Source organism: Gigantopelta aegis, chromosome 10, assembly GCF_016097555.1.
Source record: "Gigantopelta aegis isolate Gae_Host chromosome 10, Gae_host_genome, whole genome shotgun sequence".
Taxonomy (NCBI): domain Eukaryota; kingdom Metazoa; phylum Mollusca; class Gastropoda; order Neomphalida; family Peltospiridae; genus Gigantopelta; species Gigantopelta aegis.
The window spans coordinates 85755530-85773893 of NC_054708.1; the positions used below are offsets into that span (position 1 = coordinate 85755530).

Consider the following 18364-nt stretch of genomic DNA (forward strand, 5'->3'; position numbering starts at 1 on the left):
GGGATGGGGGATGGGTCATACGTACCACACAAAATTTAATCTTTGTGTGCATGCGAGAAATTGTAGAGAGTATAAATAAAAGGGTAATGGGTAACATCGTCATTTGAGGTAAAACCTTCAGAGAAGCAACATGTCAGACCAGTACAAGTTATATGTACCCGACGTGGATAAGTGGACCCGTTTCTACAAGTTGCAAGCAGAAGGTAAACTTCAACCTCATTTTCCAGTGCAACGTGGTGGAAAAAGCCAGATGATGTGCAGTGTAGATCGATGTCTAGAACTGTATGACCCTACATGGAAAAAAGAAAAAGAGGAACAGAACAAGCCCCCGTCACCCAAAGTCGTCATGGTGTCCCCAACACAACAGGTGGTAGAGCAAGCCAAGGCCGAGCAGAAACGGAAACGTGAAGAGAGTGCCGTGGAACAGAAACGACGAGAGCAGACTGGGCAAAAACGGCACAAGCATTTTTGAGAAGACTATAAAAGGGGGCATGGCAGTTTCAACATCGTCAGTTCACGTCGAACACTTCAATAGACAACATCATGAATCAGAATTGGTTTATTCCGGAACATGTCATGAACAAAAGATCGTGTCCCTATGTCCAAAGACTTTTTCAAAACCATCAAATATGCTACGTCATGGGAAGACCTTCCATTCAGCTCAACTCCAGTCTCATATGGCTCCTATAGCTCCTGCTCCGGCTCCTATAGCTCCTGCTCCTCTGGCTCCTATAGCTCTTGCTCCGTTTCCCCTGGGAAAAAAATGTAGCGGGTTTCTTCTCTAAAACTGTCAAAATTATGTTTTTCATCCAATAACCGATGATTCATAAATCAATGTCCTCTAGTGATGTCGCTAAACAGAAACAAACTTTCACGGTCAGTGTGCATACCATACAAAATTTATTCTGCTACTTAAGACGGGCACGCGTCGGTATGTCTTTTGTAGTTCACCTGGTTTCATAAACACTCGGAGAGGCGTAATAAAATGCCTTTGTATGAGGGCTGATGAAGAGGTCTGATAAAGTACTCCTCTATTATAAAGCGAATGAATGAATGGCTGAATGAATGGCTGAATGACGGCAACAAAGAAAACGTCGACAATGTGCTAAAGAAATACAAATGAATGAAAATCATCACACACGCATTTTGTCTGGCGACATGAAAGCCTCACTTTAAACCAAACAGTCAGCAAACAGTTACAGTCCTTCCCCACAAGACATATTTTAACGGCTATTATTTTGGGTTTCTAGAATAAAACACTGTGAAAAAACCATTCACGTCTATGTCCACTGTGAATACAAAAATACAACAACACAATAGACGTTATACAATGAAGCCAAAACCAACATCAACGTCACTTACACCTGGCCTATACATATTGTTATTATTAATTGTTGTTGTTTCTTTGCTTTTATTTGTTTGCTGACACCAGTTTGTTTGGTAATATTCAATACATTGAATTGAATACACCATGATCGCACACCTGTACCAAGGTCATTGTCTCCTACACAAAGGCCATTGTTTCCTCCATGGACATTGTCTCCTATACAAAGGTCATTGTGCCATTGTTTCCTTGACCATTGTTTCATACCGAGGTCAGACACCTGCACCCCCTATACAAAGGCCATTGTTTCCTACACAAAAGCCATTGTGTCATTGTTTCCTACACAAAGACCATTGTCTCATTGTTTCCTACACAAAAGCCATTGTTTCCTACCAAGGTCAGACACCTGCACCCACCTATACAAAGGCCATTGTTTCCTACACAAAGGCCATTGTTTCCTACCGAGGCCATACACCTGCACCCACCCATACAAAGGCCACTGTTTCCTACACAAAGCCCATTGTCTCCTACCAAGGTCACGTGATCACGGGAAAGTAGGTCATGGCACCATACAGGCCCTAATACTACTCCCACTGGAGACGTGTGTTATTCACTAACACTTGGCCCACTGGAGACGTGTGTTATACACTAACACTTGGCCCACTGGAGACGTGTGTTATACACTAACACTTGGCCCACTGGAGACGTGTGTTATACACTAACACTTGGCCCACTGGAGACGTGTGTTATACACTTACACTTAGCCCACTGGAGACGTGTGTTATACACTAACACTTGGCCCACTGGAAACGTGTGTTATACACTTACACTTGGCCCACTGGAAACGTGTGTTATTCACTAACACTTGGCCCACAGGAGACGTGTGTTATTCACTTACACTTGGCCCACTGGAGACGTGTATTATACGTGTGTTATTGTGTGTTATTCACTTACACTTGGCCCACTGGAGACGTGTGTTATACACTTACACTTGGCCCACTGGAGACGTGTGTTATTCACTAACACTTGGCCCACTGGAGACGTGTGTTATACACTTACACTTGGCCCACTGGAGACGTGTGTTATACACTTACACTTGGCCCACTGGAGACGTGTGTTATTCACTTACACTTGGCCCACTGGAGACGTGTGTTATACACTTACACTTGGCCCACTGGAGACGTGTGTTATTCACTTACACTTGGCCCACTGGAGACGTGTGTTATACACTAACACTTGGCCCACTGGAGACGTGTGTTATTCACTTACACTTGGCCCACTGGAGACGTGTGTTATACACTTACACTTAGCCCACTGGAGACGTGTGTTATTCACTTACACTTGGCCCACTGGAGACGTGTGTTATTCACTTACACTTGGCCCACTGGAGACGTGTGTTATTCACTTACACTTGGCCCACTGGAGACGTGTGTTATACACTTACACTTGGCCCACTGGAGACGTGTGGTCACCCAGGGCAATCTTACAGCCATAAGATATCGGGAAAACTCGAAGGAGTCGTAAATATATCGGTGTTACGTGGAAAAGTTTAGCAGAGTAACCCAAAACGCACGTAGCTTTGACGTAAAGCTACAGGAACGCGACTGTAACTCGAACGACTTGTACATTTACAATAAGGGGATTTCCTTGTTTCCACCAATGAGATCCATAGTAAAATCTTGTAACACGTACTGACAACAGACGGGTGGATGTAGTTCAGTGGTGGAGTGCTCGCTTGAGGTGTGATGGGTCGAAGCAGAATGAATCGACCTCAGTGTACTTCTAAATGTTTCCTTCCCAGTTAGTGCCCCACGACTGATATGTCAAACACTGTGGTCTATATTGTCCTATGGAAAAATGCATATAAAAATCGAGTCCTTTTGAAAGGAGTTGCTGGTTTCTCACTATCTCCCTCCTCATTTCGCACCCCGAAGTATCGAAATGACCATGTTACATCAAGAGTAGTAGTAGTAGTAGTTGTTGTGGTGGTTAGTATAGGAGTGTAGTAGGAGAGAGAGAGAGAGAGAGAGAGAGAGAGAGAGAGAGAGAGAGAGAGAGAGAGAGAGAGAGAGAGAGAGAGAGAGAGAGAGGGAGAGAGAGAGAATGAATACCGTTTGCTCGGTGGCGAGGCTGTGATATGACATCACATTTGCCTGTGCTGGTTGTTCGTGCATTGACGTCATCACCGGCAGACGCGCACCCCGGCGCAGAGTCTTCTTGGGTCTGGAGAACACGCTCTGGTGGGGAAGAGCTTACAAACAAGCGTTCAATTTGATTACAATTCACAAAACTATCACAATTTTCAAAATCGTACCTCTGTGTAAAGTGAGTGAAAAGGAGGTTTGGACAAAATCATGACTATTTCCAGGAGATTTAGCTCAGTCGGTTAAGTGCTCGTTTGAAGTACTTGCGTTGCAGGTTCGAACCACCTCGGTGGATCCATTCAATTGATTTGGTGTTTCTCGTTCCAACCAGTGCACCACACCTGGTGAAAGAAAGAATTGTTTTATTTAACGACAAACTCAACACATTTTATTTACGGTTATATGGCGTCGGACATATGGTTAAGGACCACACGGATATTGAGGGAGGAAACCCGCTGTCGCCACTTCATGGGCTAGTCTTTTCGATTTATATATTGTGCGTTGTTTTGTTTTATTTGTTTGGGGTTGTATTGTTTTCGTTGTTGTTGTTTGTTGTTTGTTTTGTTTTGGGTGGGGCTTTTTTTTTGGGGGGGGGGGTAGGGGGGTGTTTTTAGGCTGTTTTGGGTGACTTGTTTTCAAGAGGATGTTAAAGTATTAAGAGCTTTATCAAGATGTTTGTACTAACAACTAAACGTACGTAATTATTCCCCTCAAGTATAAACCATTGTTTCAATTTTGTTGAAAACAAAGAAACCGAGAAAGTGAATATCTACCTTTTCAAATTGTTCTTCCTATGGCATGTCACGGTGACCTTGACAGTTGGCCAGGACAGTTGACTTGATTTGTGAGTTTGACGCAATTGACGAAGTTGACGAAATCGTTGAGGTTGACTTGATTGGTGAGGACTCGAAAGATGAGGTTGACTTTATTAGTGAGGTTGACGCGACTGGTGAGTTTGATGCAATCGATGAAGTTGACGCGATCGTTGAGGTTAACGTGATTGGTAAGGTTGACTTAATTGATGACGTTGACTTCATTGGTGAAGAATCGAAGGATGAGGTTGACTTGATTAGTGAAATTGACGCAATTGTTGAGGTTAACGTGATTGGTGAGGAGGACTTGATTGGTGAGGAGGACTCGAAGGATGAGGTTGACGCGATTGGTGAGAATGACACGATTGGTGAGATATTGGTGAGGTTGACGCGATTGGTGAGGTTGACGCGATTGATGAGGTTTGTCTCGGACTTGCAGATTTGGTTTTCGGTAACTCGGTGACACGGATGTCATGTTGCGTCTGTGTTTGTAGTAGTAGTAATTGTTCTTCTTGAAGTCTGGCCTGCAAGATAAAACAAGATTCAATCTACAAACTGGCTGGAGTCCATCATTACAAAACTGGTTCTTAATCAGAAATAAAATGAGAGGGCGTATGACTCTATTATCTGTATTCGTTTGGGTTTTACTCGCAAGTCATATCCCGTTTCATACAAAATCGTATTCGCTAATTGTTCCATAAGGGTAATACCGACGAAGCTTGCCGCTGATTTTGCCGCTTTACTGTATGATACAGTCCCTGCAAGTAAGCGCGCAATGCGTGTCGCGTGGGCACACACTTTGCTATACTTCACCACAAGAACGTACAGCGTAGATTCGTTTTGCATATGGGCGTCGGGTTTCTTGGTGTAGCATTGGTACTGATTAACAACATGTACGTTTAAAGTTGTGACCGTACTCGAAAATAATCAAACTAAATCTCTGTGGCATCAGATTTAGGAAAACAATTGTAATTTAGACACAGTAGCTGGCGAGCATTTCGTTGTCGACGAATGCAAAAGTATTACATAGTCTCCTCTAGCCTTCCCCTACATATCAATAAGAGGAGGGCTGGAGGTGACTCGAGCTAGAGGGACTATAACATCATGTTATTATGCTCGTTTCCAGCTTTTGTGTTTGTAGTAGTTGTTTTGAATCGCAGTGAAGCCGTGCAGATGCTACGTCTTATATATGTTGGAAGGTCAATAGGTAATGGTCATGGCCGCAATATTTTATGTCTGTAGGAACGTAAACAGGTGAGAGTCACGGCCGCTACGTCTTATGTCTGCAGGAAAGTCAATAGGTGAGGGGTCATGGTCACAATATCTTGTCTGTAGGAACCTCAACAGGTGACGGGTCACGGCCGCTACGTCTTATGTCTGTTGGAAGGTCAACAGGTGAGGGGTCATGGTCGCTACGTCTTATGTCTGTTGGAAGGTCAACAAGTGAGGGGTCACGGCTGCTACGTCTTATGTTTGTACGAACCTCATCACGTGAAGAGTCACGGCCGCTACGTCTTATGTCTGTTGGAAGGTCAACAGGTGAGGGGTCACGGCCGCTACGTCTTATGTCAGTAGGAAGGTCAACAGGTGAGGGGTCACGGCCGCTACGTCTTACGTCTGTTGGAAGAACAGGTGAGGGGTCATGGTCGCTACGTCTTACGTCTGTTGAAGGTCAACAAGTGAGGGGTCACGGCCGCTACGTCTTACGTCTGTTGGAAGAACAGGTGAGGGGTCATAGTCGCTACGTCTTACGTCTGTTGGAAGGTCAACAAGTGAGGGGTCACGGCCGCTACGTCTTATGTTTGTAGGAACCGCAACAGGTGAGGGTTGACGGCCGCTACGTCTTATGTCAGTAGGAACCTCAACAGGTGAGGGGTCACGGCCGCTACGTCTTACGTCTGTTGGAAGGTTAACAGGTGAGGGGTCATGGTTGCTACGTCTTACGTCTGTTGGAAGGTAACAGGTAAGGGGTCACGGTCGCTACGTCTTATGTCAGTAGGAACCTCAACAGGTGAGGGGTCACGGCCGCTACGTCTTACGTCTGTTGGAAGGTCAACAGGTGAGGGGTCATGATTGCTACGTCTTACGTCTGTTGGAAGGCCAACAGGTGAGGGATCACGGTCGCTACGTCTTATGTCAGTAGGAACCTCAACAGGTGAGGGGTCACGGCCGCTACGTCTTATGTCTGTTGGAAGGTCAACAGGTGAGGGGTAATGGTTGCTACGTCTTATGTCTGTTGGAAGGTCAACAGGTGGGGATCATGGTCGCCACGTCTTGTGTCTGTTGGAAGGCCAACAGGTGAGGGGTCACGACCGCTACGTCTTATGCCTGTTAGAAGGTCAACGGGTGAGGGTTCACGGTGGCTACGTCTTACGTCTGTTGGAAGGTCAACAGGTGAGGGGTCATGGTCGCTACGTCTTATGTCTGTTGGAAGGTAACAGGTGAGGGGTCATGGTCGCTACGTCAACTATCTGCGTGGAAAGGGGACCTGTTCTTCCCTAAAAAAAACAGAGTACCCTTTAAAAAACTAAATTCATTGAAATTCTCTTTTCAAGGAGTTGGTCCATGTGCCATTTGCCATTGGTCCCCTCCCTAAAATATTTTCTGGATCTGCCCTTGGGGAGGTCATCAGCTGAGAGGCTACGGCCCGCTACTATTTGAAAGTATGTCTATGGTGACGGCTATGCATGAATGCCTCAGGCTGGCGGATCTGTACAGCAGTTACCGTTTCAATTTGCTCCAGCACCATCTTGTGTGGGGTTGGATAGTAGGGCCACAGCACATCGAACCGACTTGGCTGTCCCCGGGAGCGCCACCAGTCCCCTGCAAAAAACAGAAACGTATTTGTTGGTAGAGACACCTGTATGCTGTATGTCCACGGTGGTTGATTAGTTGCTATCTCACGGTCGAATAAGGGAAGCTTGAAATATTTTTTTTAATAAATCCTATTATTAGAGAATCTTTCGCCACATTGATTGAGGCAAACACCCCGTAATGCTGTCTCGGGAAGAATTTTCCAACACATGTCCTGTCGGTTCAATTCATCTGCCTATCCAGGTGTGTGCCAGGAGGGAGGGGTTTGGGGGTCGAAACCCCTCCCTACTCAAGCAAATTTGGGGCTTTTTTCCATACATTTTCCGGGGAAGCATGTTTAGACCTCCCTAACAAGTTCGCTCGCTACAGTCTAGACCCCATCCTGCTAAATTTTATATATATATGTGCGTGTGTGTGTGTGTGTGTGTGTGTGTGTGTGTGTGTGTGTGTGTCTGTGTGTGTATGTATGTGTGTGTGTTCATTAAAAATAGGAGGAAAGCGCCTTGGGACTGTGCCTAAACCAGCAACCTGATTGAAATCAGCCCTCCTGGTCTACCACGGGTAATAGTTGTACACCAGTAGATTTCAATCAGGTGGACATCTAAGCTAAGTGAGCACAGAAGTAAAATACTCACTGTAAAACTCACGCTTCCGGTGCAGCCAAGTCGTTCTCTGAAAAATTAAATTAAGACATTCAAATTTTACAAATTTAAGTGTTTGTACTCATTGCTGTAAAAATAACTATAATTGTCTATCTGTCTTGTCTGTTTGTCTGTCTGACTCCCTGTCTGCCTGCCTGCCTGCCTTCCTGCCTACCTGCTCGCCTATCTGTCTGTCTGTCTGTCAAAACAATTGCAACTATTTATGTATAAATTGCATGCAGAACGGGGTTTTTTTCTTCAGATTTTATGCGGTAAAACAATGTAATGCAACACTCAAAAATTAACTTATGTTATTTTATCGAGACTTACAGCCATAACTGGTTATATCAAGAGACATGGATTTCACAACGACAGGTTTTTGAGTTTAAAACAATCTTAAATATCCGAAAAGAATCAACTTCATTTATTTAAAGTGCATGTATATTGATTTTTGTTGCACCTCTTATACATGCCATGTCCTCACCCCTTCCCAAATCACTTTCATTCATTCATTCATTCATACATTCATTCATTCATTCATTCACTCATTCATTCATACATTCATTCAGTGATCATTTATAGTGATTCCACATGCGGGGTGTCGTTAAACAAATTAAAAAAGAAAGAAATGTTTTATTTAACGACGCACTCAACACATTTTATTTACGGTTATATGGCGTCAGACATATGGTTAAGGATCACACACAGATTTTGAGAGCAAACCCGCTGTCGCCACTACATGGGCTACTCTTTCCGATTAGCAGCAAGGGATCTTTTAGTTGCGCTTCCCACAGGCAGGATAGCACAAACCATGGCCTTTGTTGAACCAGTTATGGATCACTGGTCGGTGCAAGTGGTTTACACCTACCCATTGAGCCTTGCGGAGCACTCACTCAGGGTTTGGAGTCGGTATCTGGATTAAAAATCCCATGCTTCGACTGGGATCCGAACCCAGTACCTACCAGCATGTAGACCGATGGCCTAACCACGACGCCACCGAGGCCGGCGTCGTTAAACAAAACAAGCAAAACTGTTTCCACATGCGGGGCATAGATGTTGATAACCGCGCCCGCGCTACGTCAAACTCCACGCACGTGGGAAACGAACCTTACTGAACATAAAGAGAATTATAAGTGTCCAGCTTACCTGCTCATATTCTTCCCATGGAAGGATGAGCCTGAGAAGAAGAAAAAAAAAAATAATATAAAATAATAAATATACACAATGACAACTTGTTATATAACAAAAAAGGTGCAATATAAGAAACTTTCATTTATTCAAAAAAGGTAATTAAATACATTCATTTAAATAATCCAAAACCACCCGCCTCATTCCTGAATAATTGTAAAATCACAAAACAAACTTTCACATAAAAAAAACCCCTAAAACAAACAATTTAAATAATAAAATATAACATCAACCAAATTAACAAATAAAAAAACAACAAACAAACAACAACAACAAATAAATAAATAAATTTTAATAATAATAATAATAACTAATTCGAAAAAGTGGAAACAGTAGGCACTCGTGAAGAATGTGCACCAAAACGCACGCCGAGGCAACTTGATGTATAAATCATTTACAAATGTATTTCTTTTCGAAATATTGCTAAATAAAAGCAATTAAATATGTATTGTATATCACACAAATGACTATATGGCAGTTAAAAACATTATTTCACTAGTTAATAATACCATCTATTGCGTTAAACAAAGATAAATTTATCAACGTAAGTTGCACTGGTGGTTTTGGCTATATTGACATAATTTAATGCAGGCCTCAAGTCAACTTTTGGCCATTGGCGATTTATAGCGGAATTTTTAGTGACCATATTCCCAGGATGCACCTTTCTTTTCCTTTTTGGCGGCAACTTGCCACGAGGAAGACACATTTTTTATTGTTATGAATTTAATTACAAATCTGTTTGCTCACGGAGGTCATGTACTTATTTACATTTGTGCATTAGGTGTGGGGGCGCTTATCCAGTAAGTGCATGTCAAGTTCAAAGGCAGAATTGGCAGCACCAGCCTTCATTTCGCCCCAACTACTCGCAATCTGGGACCATCAGATCAAACGGGATCCGAATGCCTTCACCAACAGCTCAAATGCACAACCGTATGCCTTTGGGACTTAGGTAGTTCTCCCATAAAGATCAAAGCATTGTTAGGTTACTTAGAATGTTACCCATTTCAAAACTTAGCTTTAGAATTAGCCGAAGGATTTTCCAAAGGTTTTCGGATTCACTATACAGGTTCTCACAGAGCTAAAAAAAAATTAAATCTTAAGTCTGCTTCCCAGCATCACAATGAGTTAAAAGAAAAGATCGATAAAGAAATTTCCCTTGGACGAATCGCTGGTCCTTTTGATACCCGACCAATTTCAAATCTGCATATTTCCCCTATAGGAATAGTACCGAAATCAGATATGGGGGGGGGGGGGGGGGGGGGGGGGGGGGGGGTTGGCGGCTGATCACACATTTGGCTTACCCACTTGGGGAGGGTATTAATGCTTATATAGATCCACAATTGTGTTCAGTTCAGTACACATCTTTTGATAAAGTGATCGAAATGATAAGTAAACTGAAAAAAAGGGGCCTTGTTGGGGAAACTGGACATTAAGTCAGCTTTTAGGTTGTTGCCAATTAACCCTGGAGAGTTTGATTTGCTGGGATTCCAGTTCGAGGGACAATATTACATTGACAAATGCCTCCCAATGGGATGTTCGGTAATGTTTTTGAAAAGTTTTCTACGTTTTTGCATTGGTTAACTCGCCGGGAAACCGGTTTAGATTCGTTAGACCATTATTTGGATGATTTTATTTTTGCTGGGAAAAAGGAGTCTTCAAGCTGCCAGCAACTGATATCTTGTTTTCGATCTGTATCTGAAAAATTGGGGGTCCCAATTGCAGAAGAGAAATCGGTAGGTCCTGTAACATCACTTACCTTCTCGGGGCTCCAAATCGACACTGAAAAGAGGGTAGTTCGTATCCCACAAAATAAGATTGCAGAGTTGGTTGCATTGCTTGAGATGTTGTTAAATCGGAAAAAGTGACATTAAAAGAACTGCAGTCTCTGACGGGAGCATTAAATTTCTTCTGTCGGGCAGTTAGGTCAGGAAGGGCTTTCATTAGATATTTCTATGATGCGACGTGTGGGGTGCAATTAAGTCACCACCATATTCGAATAGGTACATCACTGAGATCAGACATGCTGATGTGGTTGACATTTCTTCAACAATTTAATGGTAAGGCTTATTTTCCAGAAAGTAGTTTGACACAAAGTACAGTATTACAGTTGTTCACTGATAGTGCAGGGTCACGGGATTTGGGTTGTGGTGCCTACTACAGCGGGCAGTGGGTCTATTTTCCATGGCCAAGTCTAATATCATGAGGGATATTACATTTTTGGAACTAATTCCAATTGTCCTGTCAGTTGTGATTTGGGGAAAATGTTGGGCTAACAAAAAAATACTGCTTCATGTGGACAGTAGCTCATTAGTTATCATACTTAATAAACAAACTTCAAAAGACAAGAATGTCATGGCACTCATTCGCCCATTTGTTTGGCAGGCTATGAAACATAACATTGTTTTTCGTGCGGTACATATTGCTGGCTCAAATAATGGCATCGCAGATGCAATTTCTCGCAAACAGTGGCAGCGATTCCGCTTGTTGGCGCCCAAAGCTCAACTCCAGCCGCAAGACATTCCAGGACATTTCAGAGAGATAATCTTCAACTTGGTTAACAGACTGCTGAGAGCCTTAGTGTCATCGAACACACACATTTCTCATGAACCGGATTAGTATCGTTTGGTCATTTCCGCCGGAAGTACGAATTAGAAGATATCTGGCCCCCTCCAGTCAATCATATTGTTAACTTTATTGCATTTTTGTCAGTTTCGGGTCTAACACATGCTACAGCCCATTCATATGTTTCAGTCATCAGTTTTAAGTGTAAAATTTTAGGGCATCAAGATGTAACAAAGCATTTCCTAATCACAGAGTTACTTGAAGGCATGAAAAGATTAAAACATAGATCAGATACACGGTTGCCTATTACAGCAGAACCATTAAGACATCGTCAGAACTCTGCCAATGGTGTGTGCCAATGTCTATGAAGCTAAGCTTTTTACATCAGTATATACTTTGGCATTCTTTGGATTTTTTAGAGTAGGTGAGTTGGTAGTATCTAGGGGTAAAGCACCACAGGCAGTGATTGCACCTGATGACATTATCTTTGATAGTACCCACAAACGATTACTTATCAAGCTGAGGTATTCCAAAACAGACCAGTTAGGTAAGGGTACAACTGTGGCTATTCCAAAAACAGATAGTCTGCTATGTCCATGGCAGAATCTTCAAACATTTTTAGATGCCAGACCGGTTTTAAAGGGGCCATTGTTTTGCCACTACAGTGGGGAACCTGTAACAAGATATCAATTCACAGCAGTTCTTAAAAAAACACTCAAATATCTAGGCCATGATTCCAGACACTATAAAGCTCATTCCTTCAGAATTGGGGCAGCCACAGCGGCAGCAGCTGCAGGTTATTCAACACGAGCAATTCAGGAGGCTGGGCGTTGGAAATCTTCAGCATACAAATCTTACATTCGTAGACCCAATGTAAATATTCCTGATAACATGGCTTGAAGTGTATCGATGCTTATTAATATTAAGCATTTAAGTATTTCAGGTTTATCACTTGTCTGGTGCATTGGTTCCTCAATCATAAAGAGGGCGGCGGTGCAGGCAAAATCTAGACCAGGTGGTCCACAGCTAAACCTGGATCGAATCGGCTTGACAATCTGGTGGCATGGTTATGGCGGACTAAAATTTGTGGACCTTAAGAGGAAAGTCATGTTTCTGTCTGGGATCGAATCATCACCGCAGTATTTAGTCATTCACTGTGGAGGTAATGACTTGGGTCAGATTCCATTAGCAGATCTAAGACAGATGGTTAAATCGACTCTAACTTTTCTGGCCCATACCTTACCAAATTCACGGATTATTTGGTCCCAAATCCTCCCTCGGCTTACCTGGAGATATTCTAACAATAACAAGGCAATTGAAAAGGCACGTGTGACGCTCGATAGTGCTGCAGGTAACACACCAATTGTGCTTGGTGGTGCATATATACAATATCCAGACATATCCTTAAACACACCATCTTTGTTCCTACCTGATGGAGTTCATTTAACACCAGTAGGGAACAGTATACTGTTGAATACGATACAAGGTGCACTCGAATATTTCCACAGTAGAGGTGGACCGGTTTACCCATGTCCTCCTAGGGGATAAGGGACGTATGATATATCGGGGTTGGGGTCACGGGCTGACTAACATAATTTAAGCTCCTTTCCCCCATTTAGATGGCGGTGGTCAAGACAGGAAAAAGAAAAGAAAAGCTTTTTTTCTTTTAGTCTTGTCCATGTGGCGATTAGCGTCGCTTAAAGTAAAGAAATTAAGTGGTATTCTTTTAATGTTTAATAAGGGTCCACATCACTTGGCCACTGTTCCCAGGGTCAAGTGCATTTACCTAGTTGATGCAAATTTATCTTTAATAAAGGTAACATCACTGGACCACTGTTCCCAGGGTCTAGTGCATTTACCTGGTTGATGCAAATTGTTGATGTTGGTTGAAATTGTGTTGAATTGATGTTAATTGTTGGGGCTCGCCCTAAAAGGTGTTGTTGGTAGCCCAGTAAAAGTTAAATTTTATTGTTGGGGCTCGCCCTAATTGGCAGCTCAGTTGTAACTCAGCCGTGACCCTATTATATGCCAAAACCATCGATATTAATAAATATGAATCCTAATGATCATCTGTTGTTGTTGTTAAACTTCTTTGATAATTGGTTAAAGCCATGTTGTTATTTCGGTGATGCTTTATACTTTGTTTTTGTTTTTCGCTCAAGATTTGTTTTTTTGGTTAGGCTTTTTCTTTTCTTTTTTAGGGCAGTGGAAACATCGAAACAATTTTATTCTTAAAAAAAATAAAATAATAATAACAAAATTAAATAAAAACTAGGATTTTCTTTGGGTTTGTTTGTTTGTTTGTTTGTTTTGTTTTTCTTTTGTTTTTTTAAAGTTGTTTTTGCATAAATAACACTCTCGCTACAGTACTAAAACGACAGTCGATTGGATCGCCATTTTCTTTTCTTACAGGATGAAATATAATTCTTAATTTTTACAGTCATTTTTGTTTCAGCCTTTTGGGTTTGAGCGTGAGCCAGAACCATGAGTTATGTGAGCTACGATAGCTAGGTGAGCTATGTAAGCTATAACTGGGTGTGAGGGATGACACAGATGTGACCAGCGGAACTGTAGGAGAACCATCTGCAAGATATGTCTACAGGCTAGCGTGGTGGCGGACTGTGATTAGGATATCTGCAAGAGATTTAAGGTTGGGGTAATGATGTGTTTGAAGTGATATCGTCATTTTGTATATTCATATTTTGTATATAAATTTGTTAAAATGTTTTGTTGTTTGACTTGTTTCTTGGACAATATGTCTTACTGATAGTCAATCTCTCGTCCATCTGTGACATCCCCCCCCCCCCCCCCCCCACCAACATGTCCAATTTTCCGTTTAATGGTCCTCTACAGTCGAAACTGGACATTCTTGGACAGTCAGTCTCATACTGGATAGTCCATAGAAGTTGCATTCGGGGCACATTAAAGGGTCATTTCGAAATGTTATGAGCCGAATTAACAAAGGCCGTTTTTCTCTTGTACGGGGGCGGGACGTAGCCCAGTGGTAAAGCGCTCGCTTGATGCGCGGTCGGTTTGGGATCGATCACCGTCGTTGGGTCGGCCGATTGGGCTATTATTTCTCGTTCCATCCAGTGCACCATAACTGGTATATCAAAGGCCATGGTAATGTGCTATGCTGTCTGTGGGATGATCCTTTGTTACCAATGGAAACAAATATGGCGGGTTTCCTCTTAGACTCAAAAATCACCAAATGTTTGACATTCAATAGCTGATGATTAATAAATCAATGTGCTCTAGTGGTGTCGTTTAACAAAATAAACTTTAACTTCTATTACACGCGTGTAAACTTATTAAACGCGTGCGTTTAACGAAAAACGGTATTTTCAAAACAATGTTAAACGCGCATTTTTTGTTCCTAAACGCGAGTTTAAACGACCGATCAAATAATGGGATTTGCTAAAGAAGGGTAAAGGATTGTTTTTCGTGTTTTTAGACATTACAGTAATGCAGAAATCTTTATCGCGAGAGCAGTAGTGGTTGTTTGTTTGTTTGTTTGTTTTTTGCTTTTTTTTTAAAACAACAAAAAAAACCCTTGAAAAATGAAGATTATTGGCTGTATGAAAAGAAAGAGTATTTCTTTGGCAAATACGTTTTGTATCGCGGGTGATTTCAAAAGTATTTAAGCTATTCTACACAATGCAATAGAATAATATTGTGCATTACACTTTTCCCGCTACTCGCCTTCAAAAAGTAGGATTTTTGGGGTCTACCTTTTTGAACCACCGATATATATATACTGAACAAAATACAAAAACTTTCGCTAACTTTGCTTGAACATAACCTGATGAAAACAAACCGGGGGAATTTGTTATATATTCGTTTAAAGAGTGTTCCATGATGCATCGTCTAGTGCAAAAATCATGGCCATAGGTTAACAGAAACTGGGAGAAATTTTGACCAAGTGTGGTAGTGGTTAAAAAACATTAAAAAAACGCACTTAATAACGGGTATGACCACCTCTTGAATTGACCGCTGCAGTGCATCGCAGGCACATAGAATTGATTAAAGTGTTGATTTCTGCCTGTGGAATATTGTTCCATTCCTAAATGAGCGCTTGACGAAGTTCGTTGACGTTAGCGGGTGGGTTGGAACGACGCCTCAATCGTCTGTCCAGACTATCCCAGACATGTTCGATGGGGTTGAGATCAGGACTTTTAGCGGGCCAGTCATCAATGAAATCAATGTTATTTGTCCTAAGAAAATTTACAGTGTCTCTAACTGTATGAGAGGTGGCATTATCATGCTGAAAAATCGAGATGTTGGCGTTGTTATGGAACAGAGGAATGACGTGATGAGCGAAAATGTCATCGTGGTAACGTTGAGCATTTAAATTGCCATCAATGATGACTAGTGGTGAACGATAACCATGGGCAGTGGCTGCCCAGACCATGACACAACCCCCACCCCCGAAACGATCTCGTTCAAGAACACATCAGTCAGCATAGCGTTCATTTCTCCTACGGTAGACGCGCACCCTGCCATCACCACGTTGTAAAGAAAATCTGGATTCATCCGACAAAAAGAACGGTATTCCAGCGTCGCCGTATCCAACGAGTGTGTACACTGCCCAATTAAGATGATTTAGACGATGACGTTGCGTTAAAACGCATCCGACGTAAGGACGTCGTGCATGTAAACCGTTCTCCCGCAGACGATTACGAACAGTTTGCCCGCTGATTCGGTTATTATGAAGCCCAGGTGTGTTAGCAGCAGTAGCAGTGGCAGTTTGGAATCGATTGCGCAAATGCGTGTTCATGATATAGCGGTCTTGACCACGCGTTGTAACACGCGGATGTTCACGACGTGGCAAGTCGTTGGTGCTTCCTGTCGTTCGAAATCTTACGCGAAGATTTCGTATCGCTCAACTAGAACTCCCAACATGCCTTGCAACGTCTTCTGTCGACATGCCAGCATCAAACATGCCAATCGCCCGTTCGCGTAAATTATTGGGTATTCTTGGCATACTAAAAATGCTACAGTGTAAAAAACGTTAATGTTTTTACAATTTTTGAAGCGTTTTCGTTCACTTGACAACAATGTCAGTAAGACAAGTAAAACAAATTGACCGAATACTACACGGGACATGTCGAACCATGCATGCACGTCACATTGAATTTCACGTTGTCGACGATTAACAGTGCAAAAATAATCGATACAATTCATGAATCCTGATAATACAGCTCAAGGCTAATACTACCTATATAATTTCATTACACAATGAATTCTTTAACACAACAAATACTATATGTACAAATCGGAAGTTTCTTTTTTTGTTCTGTACATATAGTTATTATCGGCTGTTAATTTTCTGCTCTTTGTTGTCTTTTCTGGTTTTCTTTCTTTTTCTTTTCTCTTTCTGTTTTTCTTTCTGGGTTTTTTCTTTGTTAGAATGTAGCTCAGTGTTAGAGACTCGGTGGACTCGTTACCCAACGAAACCTGTACCCTATGAATGGTATATCAAAGGTCGTGGTAGCTACGGTTTTAAACATGTCCGCTATGAATGGTATATCAAAGGTCGTGGTAGCTACGGTTTTAAACATGTCCTCTATGAATGGTATATCAAAGGTCGTGGTACATACCGTTTTGAACATGTCCCCTATGAATGGTATATCAAAAGTCGTGGTACCTACTGTTTTAAACGTCCCCTATGAATGGTATATCAAAGGTCGTGGTACCTACTGTTTTAAACCTGTCCCCTATGAATGGTATATCAAAGGTCGTGGTACCTACGGTTTTAAACATGTCCCCTATGAATGGTATATCAAGTTATGGTACAGTTTTATTGAAAATGTCTTATAAAAAGGCACGACAGAAGCAAGTAGACATGGGGGGAGGGCTGACTTGAGACCGAGGGCGCAAAGCACCCAGGTTTCCGGGAAGGTTCGATGATTTACAACCAATAATAATTTTGATTCAGCAAATCCCCCCCCCCCCCCAGCTCCCCCCTGTTCCGCCGTGCCTGATAAAAGATGACAGTTAAAAGATGCCTTACTTTATGATTAGAAATACCAGCCGTATACAATGCTTTGACGTCATCCCACCCCTTGTAAATGTTTTACAACACTGTAAAGCTATATTTCATATTTAATTAGCATTTAATATAAAATGACCGTATCTATGGCTTAAGTTCAGATAGTAACTAAATACATGTATTTACCCATAGGGATCTCTCTCCTCTTCTGTTTTGTAAAAACAGGCGCACAGTTTAGAGGCCATGTTAATTAGTGGTCTGTAAATGTTTGGTTGCTAAGTTTTTACGCCGACGTCATTTGGGACGTGATGGAACCGTTAGTTTCCTAGTTTCAATCAGTATTACGAAAGAAAAATCAGATATTCTTTATCATCGTCGTCGTCGTCAATGTCGTTATTATTATTATTATTATTATTGTTTTGTTGTTATTATTATTTTAAAAAAGTATTATTGCTATTATTATTATTGTTTGTTTTTTATTATTATTATTAAATGTTTTATTGTTGTTGTTATTAAATAATTATTATTGTTGTTGTTGGTGTTTTGTGACGTAATGTAACAATATCATGGCACGCGCTAAGTATGTATAGACATTTACATCAACGCTAGCCTATATATTATATCAAAATCAACTTCCACACCATTCTACTCTTTTTGGAGAAATTCCGTAAAAAAGCAAAATGGCAGCTGGAAATTTCAGCGAAATCGATGTAAGTGGCATGGTTACAATTAGTATTCGATCCGAATATACATTCGCTCGTTAATTCGCTGTTCGAATAATATTTTCAAGTATTCGAATATCTGGGGTTTTAAGGTGGTATGGGGGAAACGACTCTAAATGAGATGGATAATGCGGTTTCTTTAAATTGTAAGATCGGTTGTGCATA

The 18364-nt window shown here is 41.8% G+C and overlaps 1 protein-coding gene across 3 annotated transcripts in view; it reads right to left on the bottom strand.

Moving 5' to 3' along the window:
- LOC121383952 overlaps positions 1 to 17762 on the bottom strand; it is a 29056-nt gene extending 11294 nt beyond the window's left edge. The window contains exons 1-7 of one of the 3 annotated variants that reach the window (XM_041514067.1): positions 17664 to 17762; positions 8882 to 8912; positions 7730 to 7766; positions 7006 to 7103; positions 4242 to 4804; positions 3436 to 3809; positions 440 to 752 (exon numbers count right to left, since the gene is read on the bottom strand). In XM_041514067.1, coding sequence (XP_041370001.1) covers positions 4483 to 4804; positions 7006 to 7103; positions 7730 to 7766; positions 8882 to 8912; positions 17664 to 17667 — 492 coding nt within the window. In that variant the 5' untranslated portion in view covers positions 17668 to 17762 and the 3' untranslated portion in view covers positions 440 to 752; positions 3436 to 3809; positions 4242 to 4482. Of the gene's footprint in view, positions 1 to 439; positions 753 to 3435; positions 3810 to 4241; positions 4805 to 7005; positions 7104 to 7729; positions 7767 to 8881; positions 8913 to 17663 lie in introns of those variants that run through there. The other 2 variants (XM_041514066.1, XM_041514065.1) reach the window with 2 other exon arrangements.
- Between the last annotated feature and the right edge of the window lie 602 nt (positions 17763 to 18364).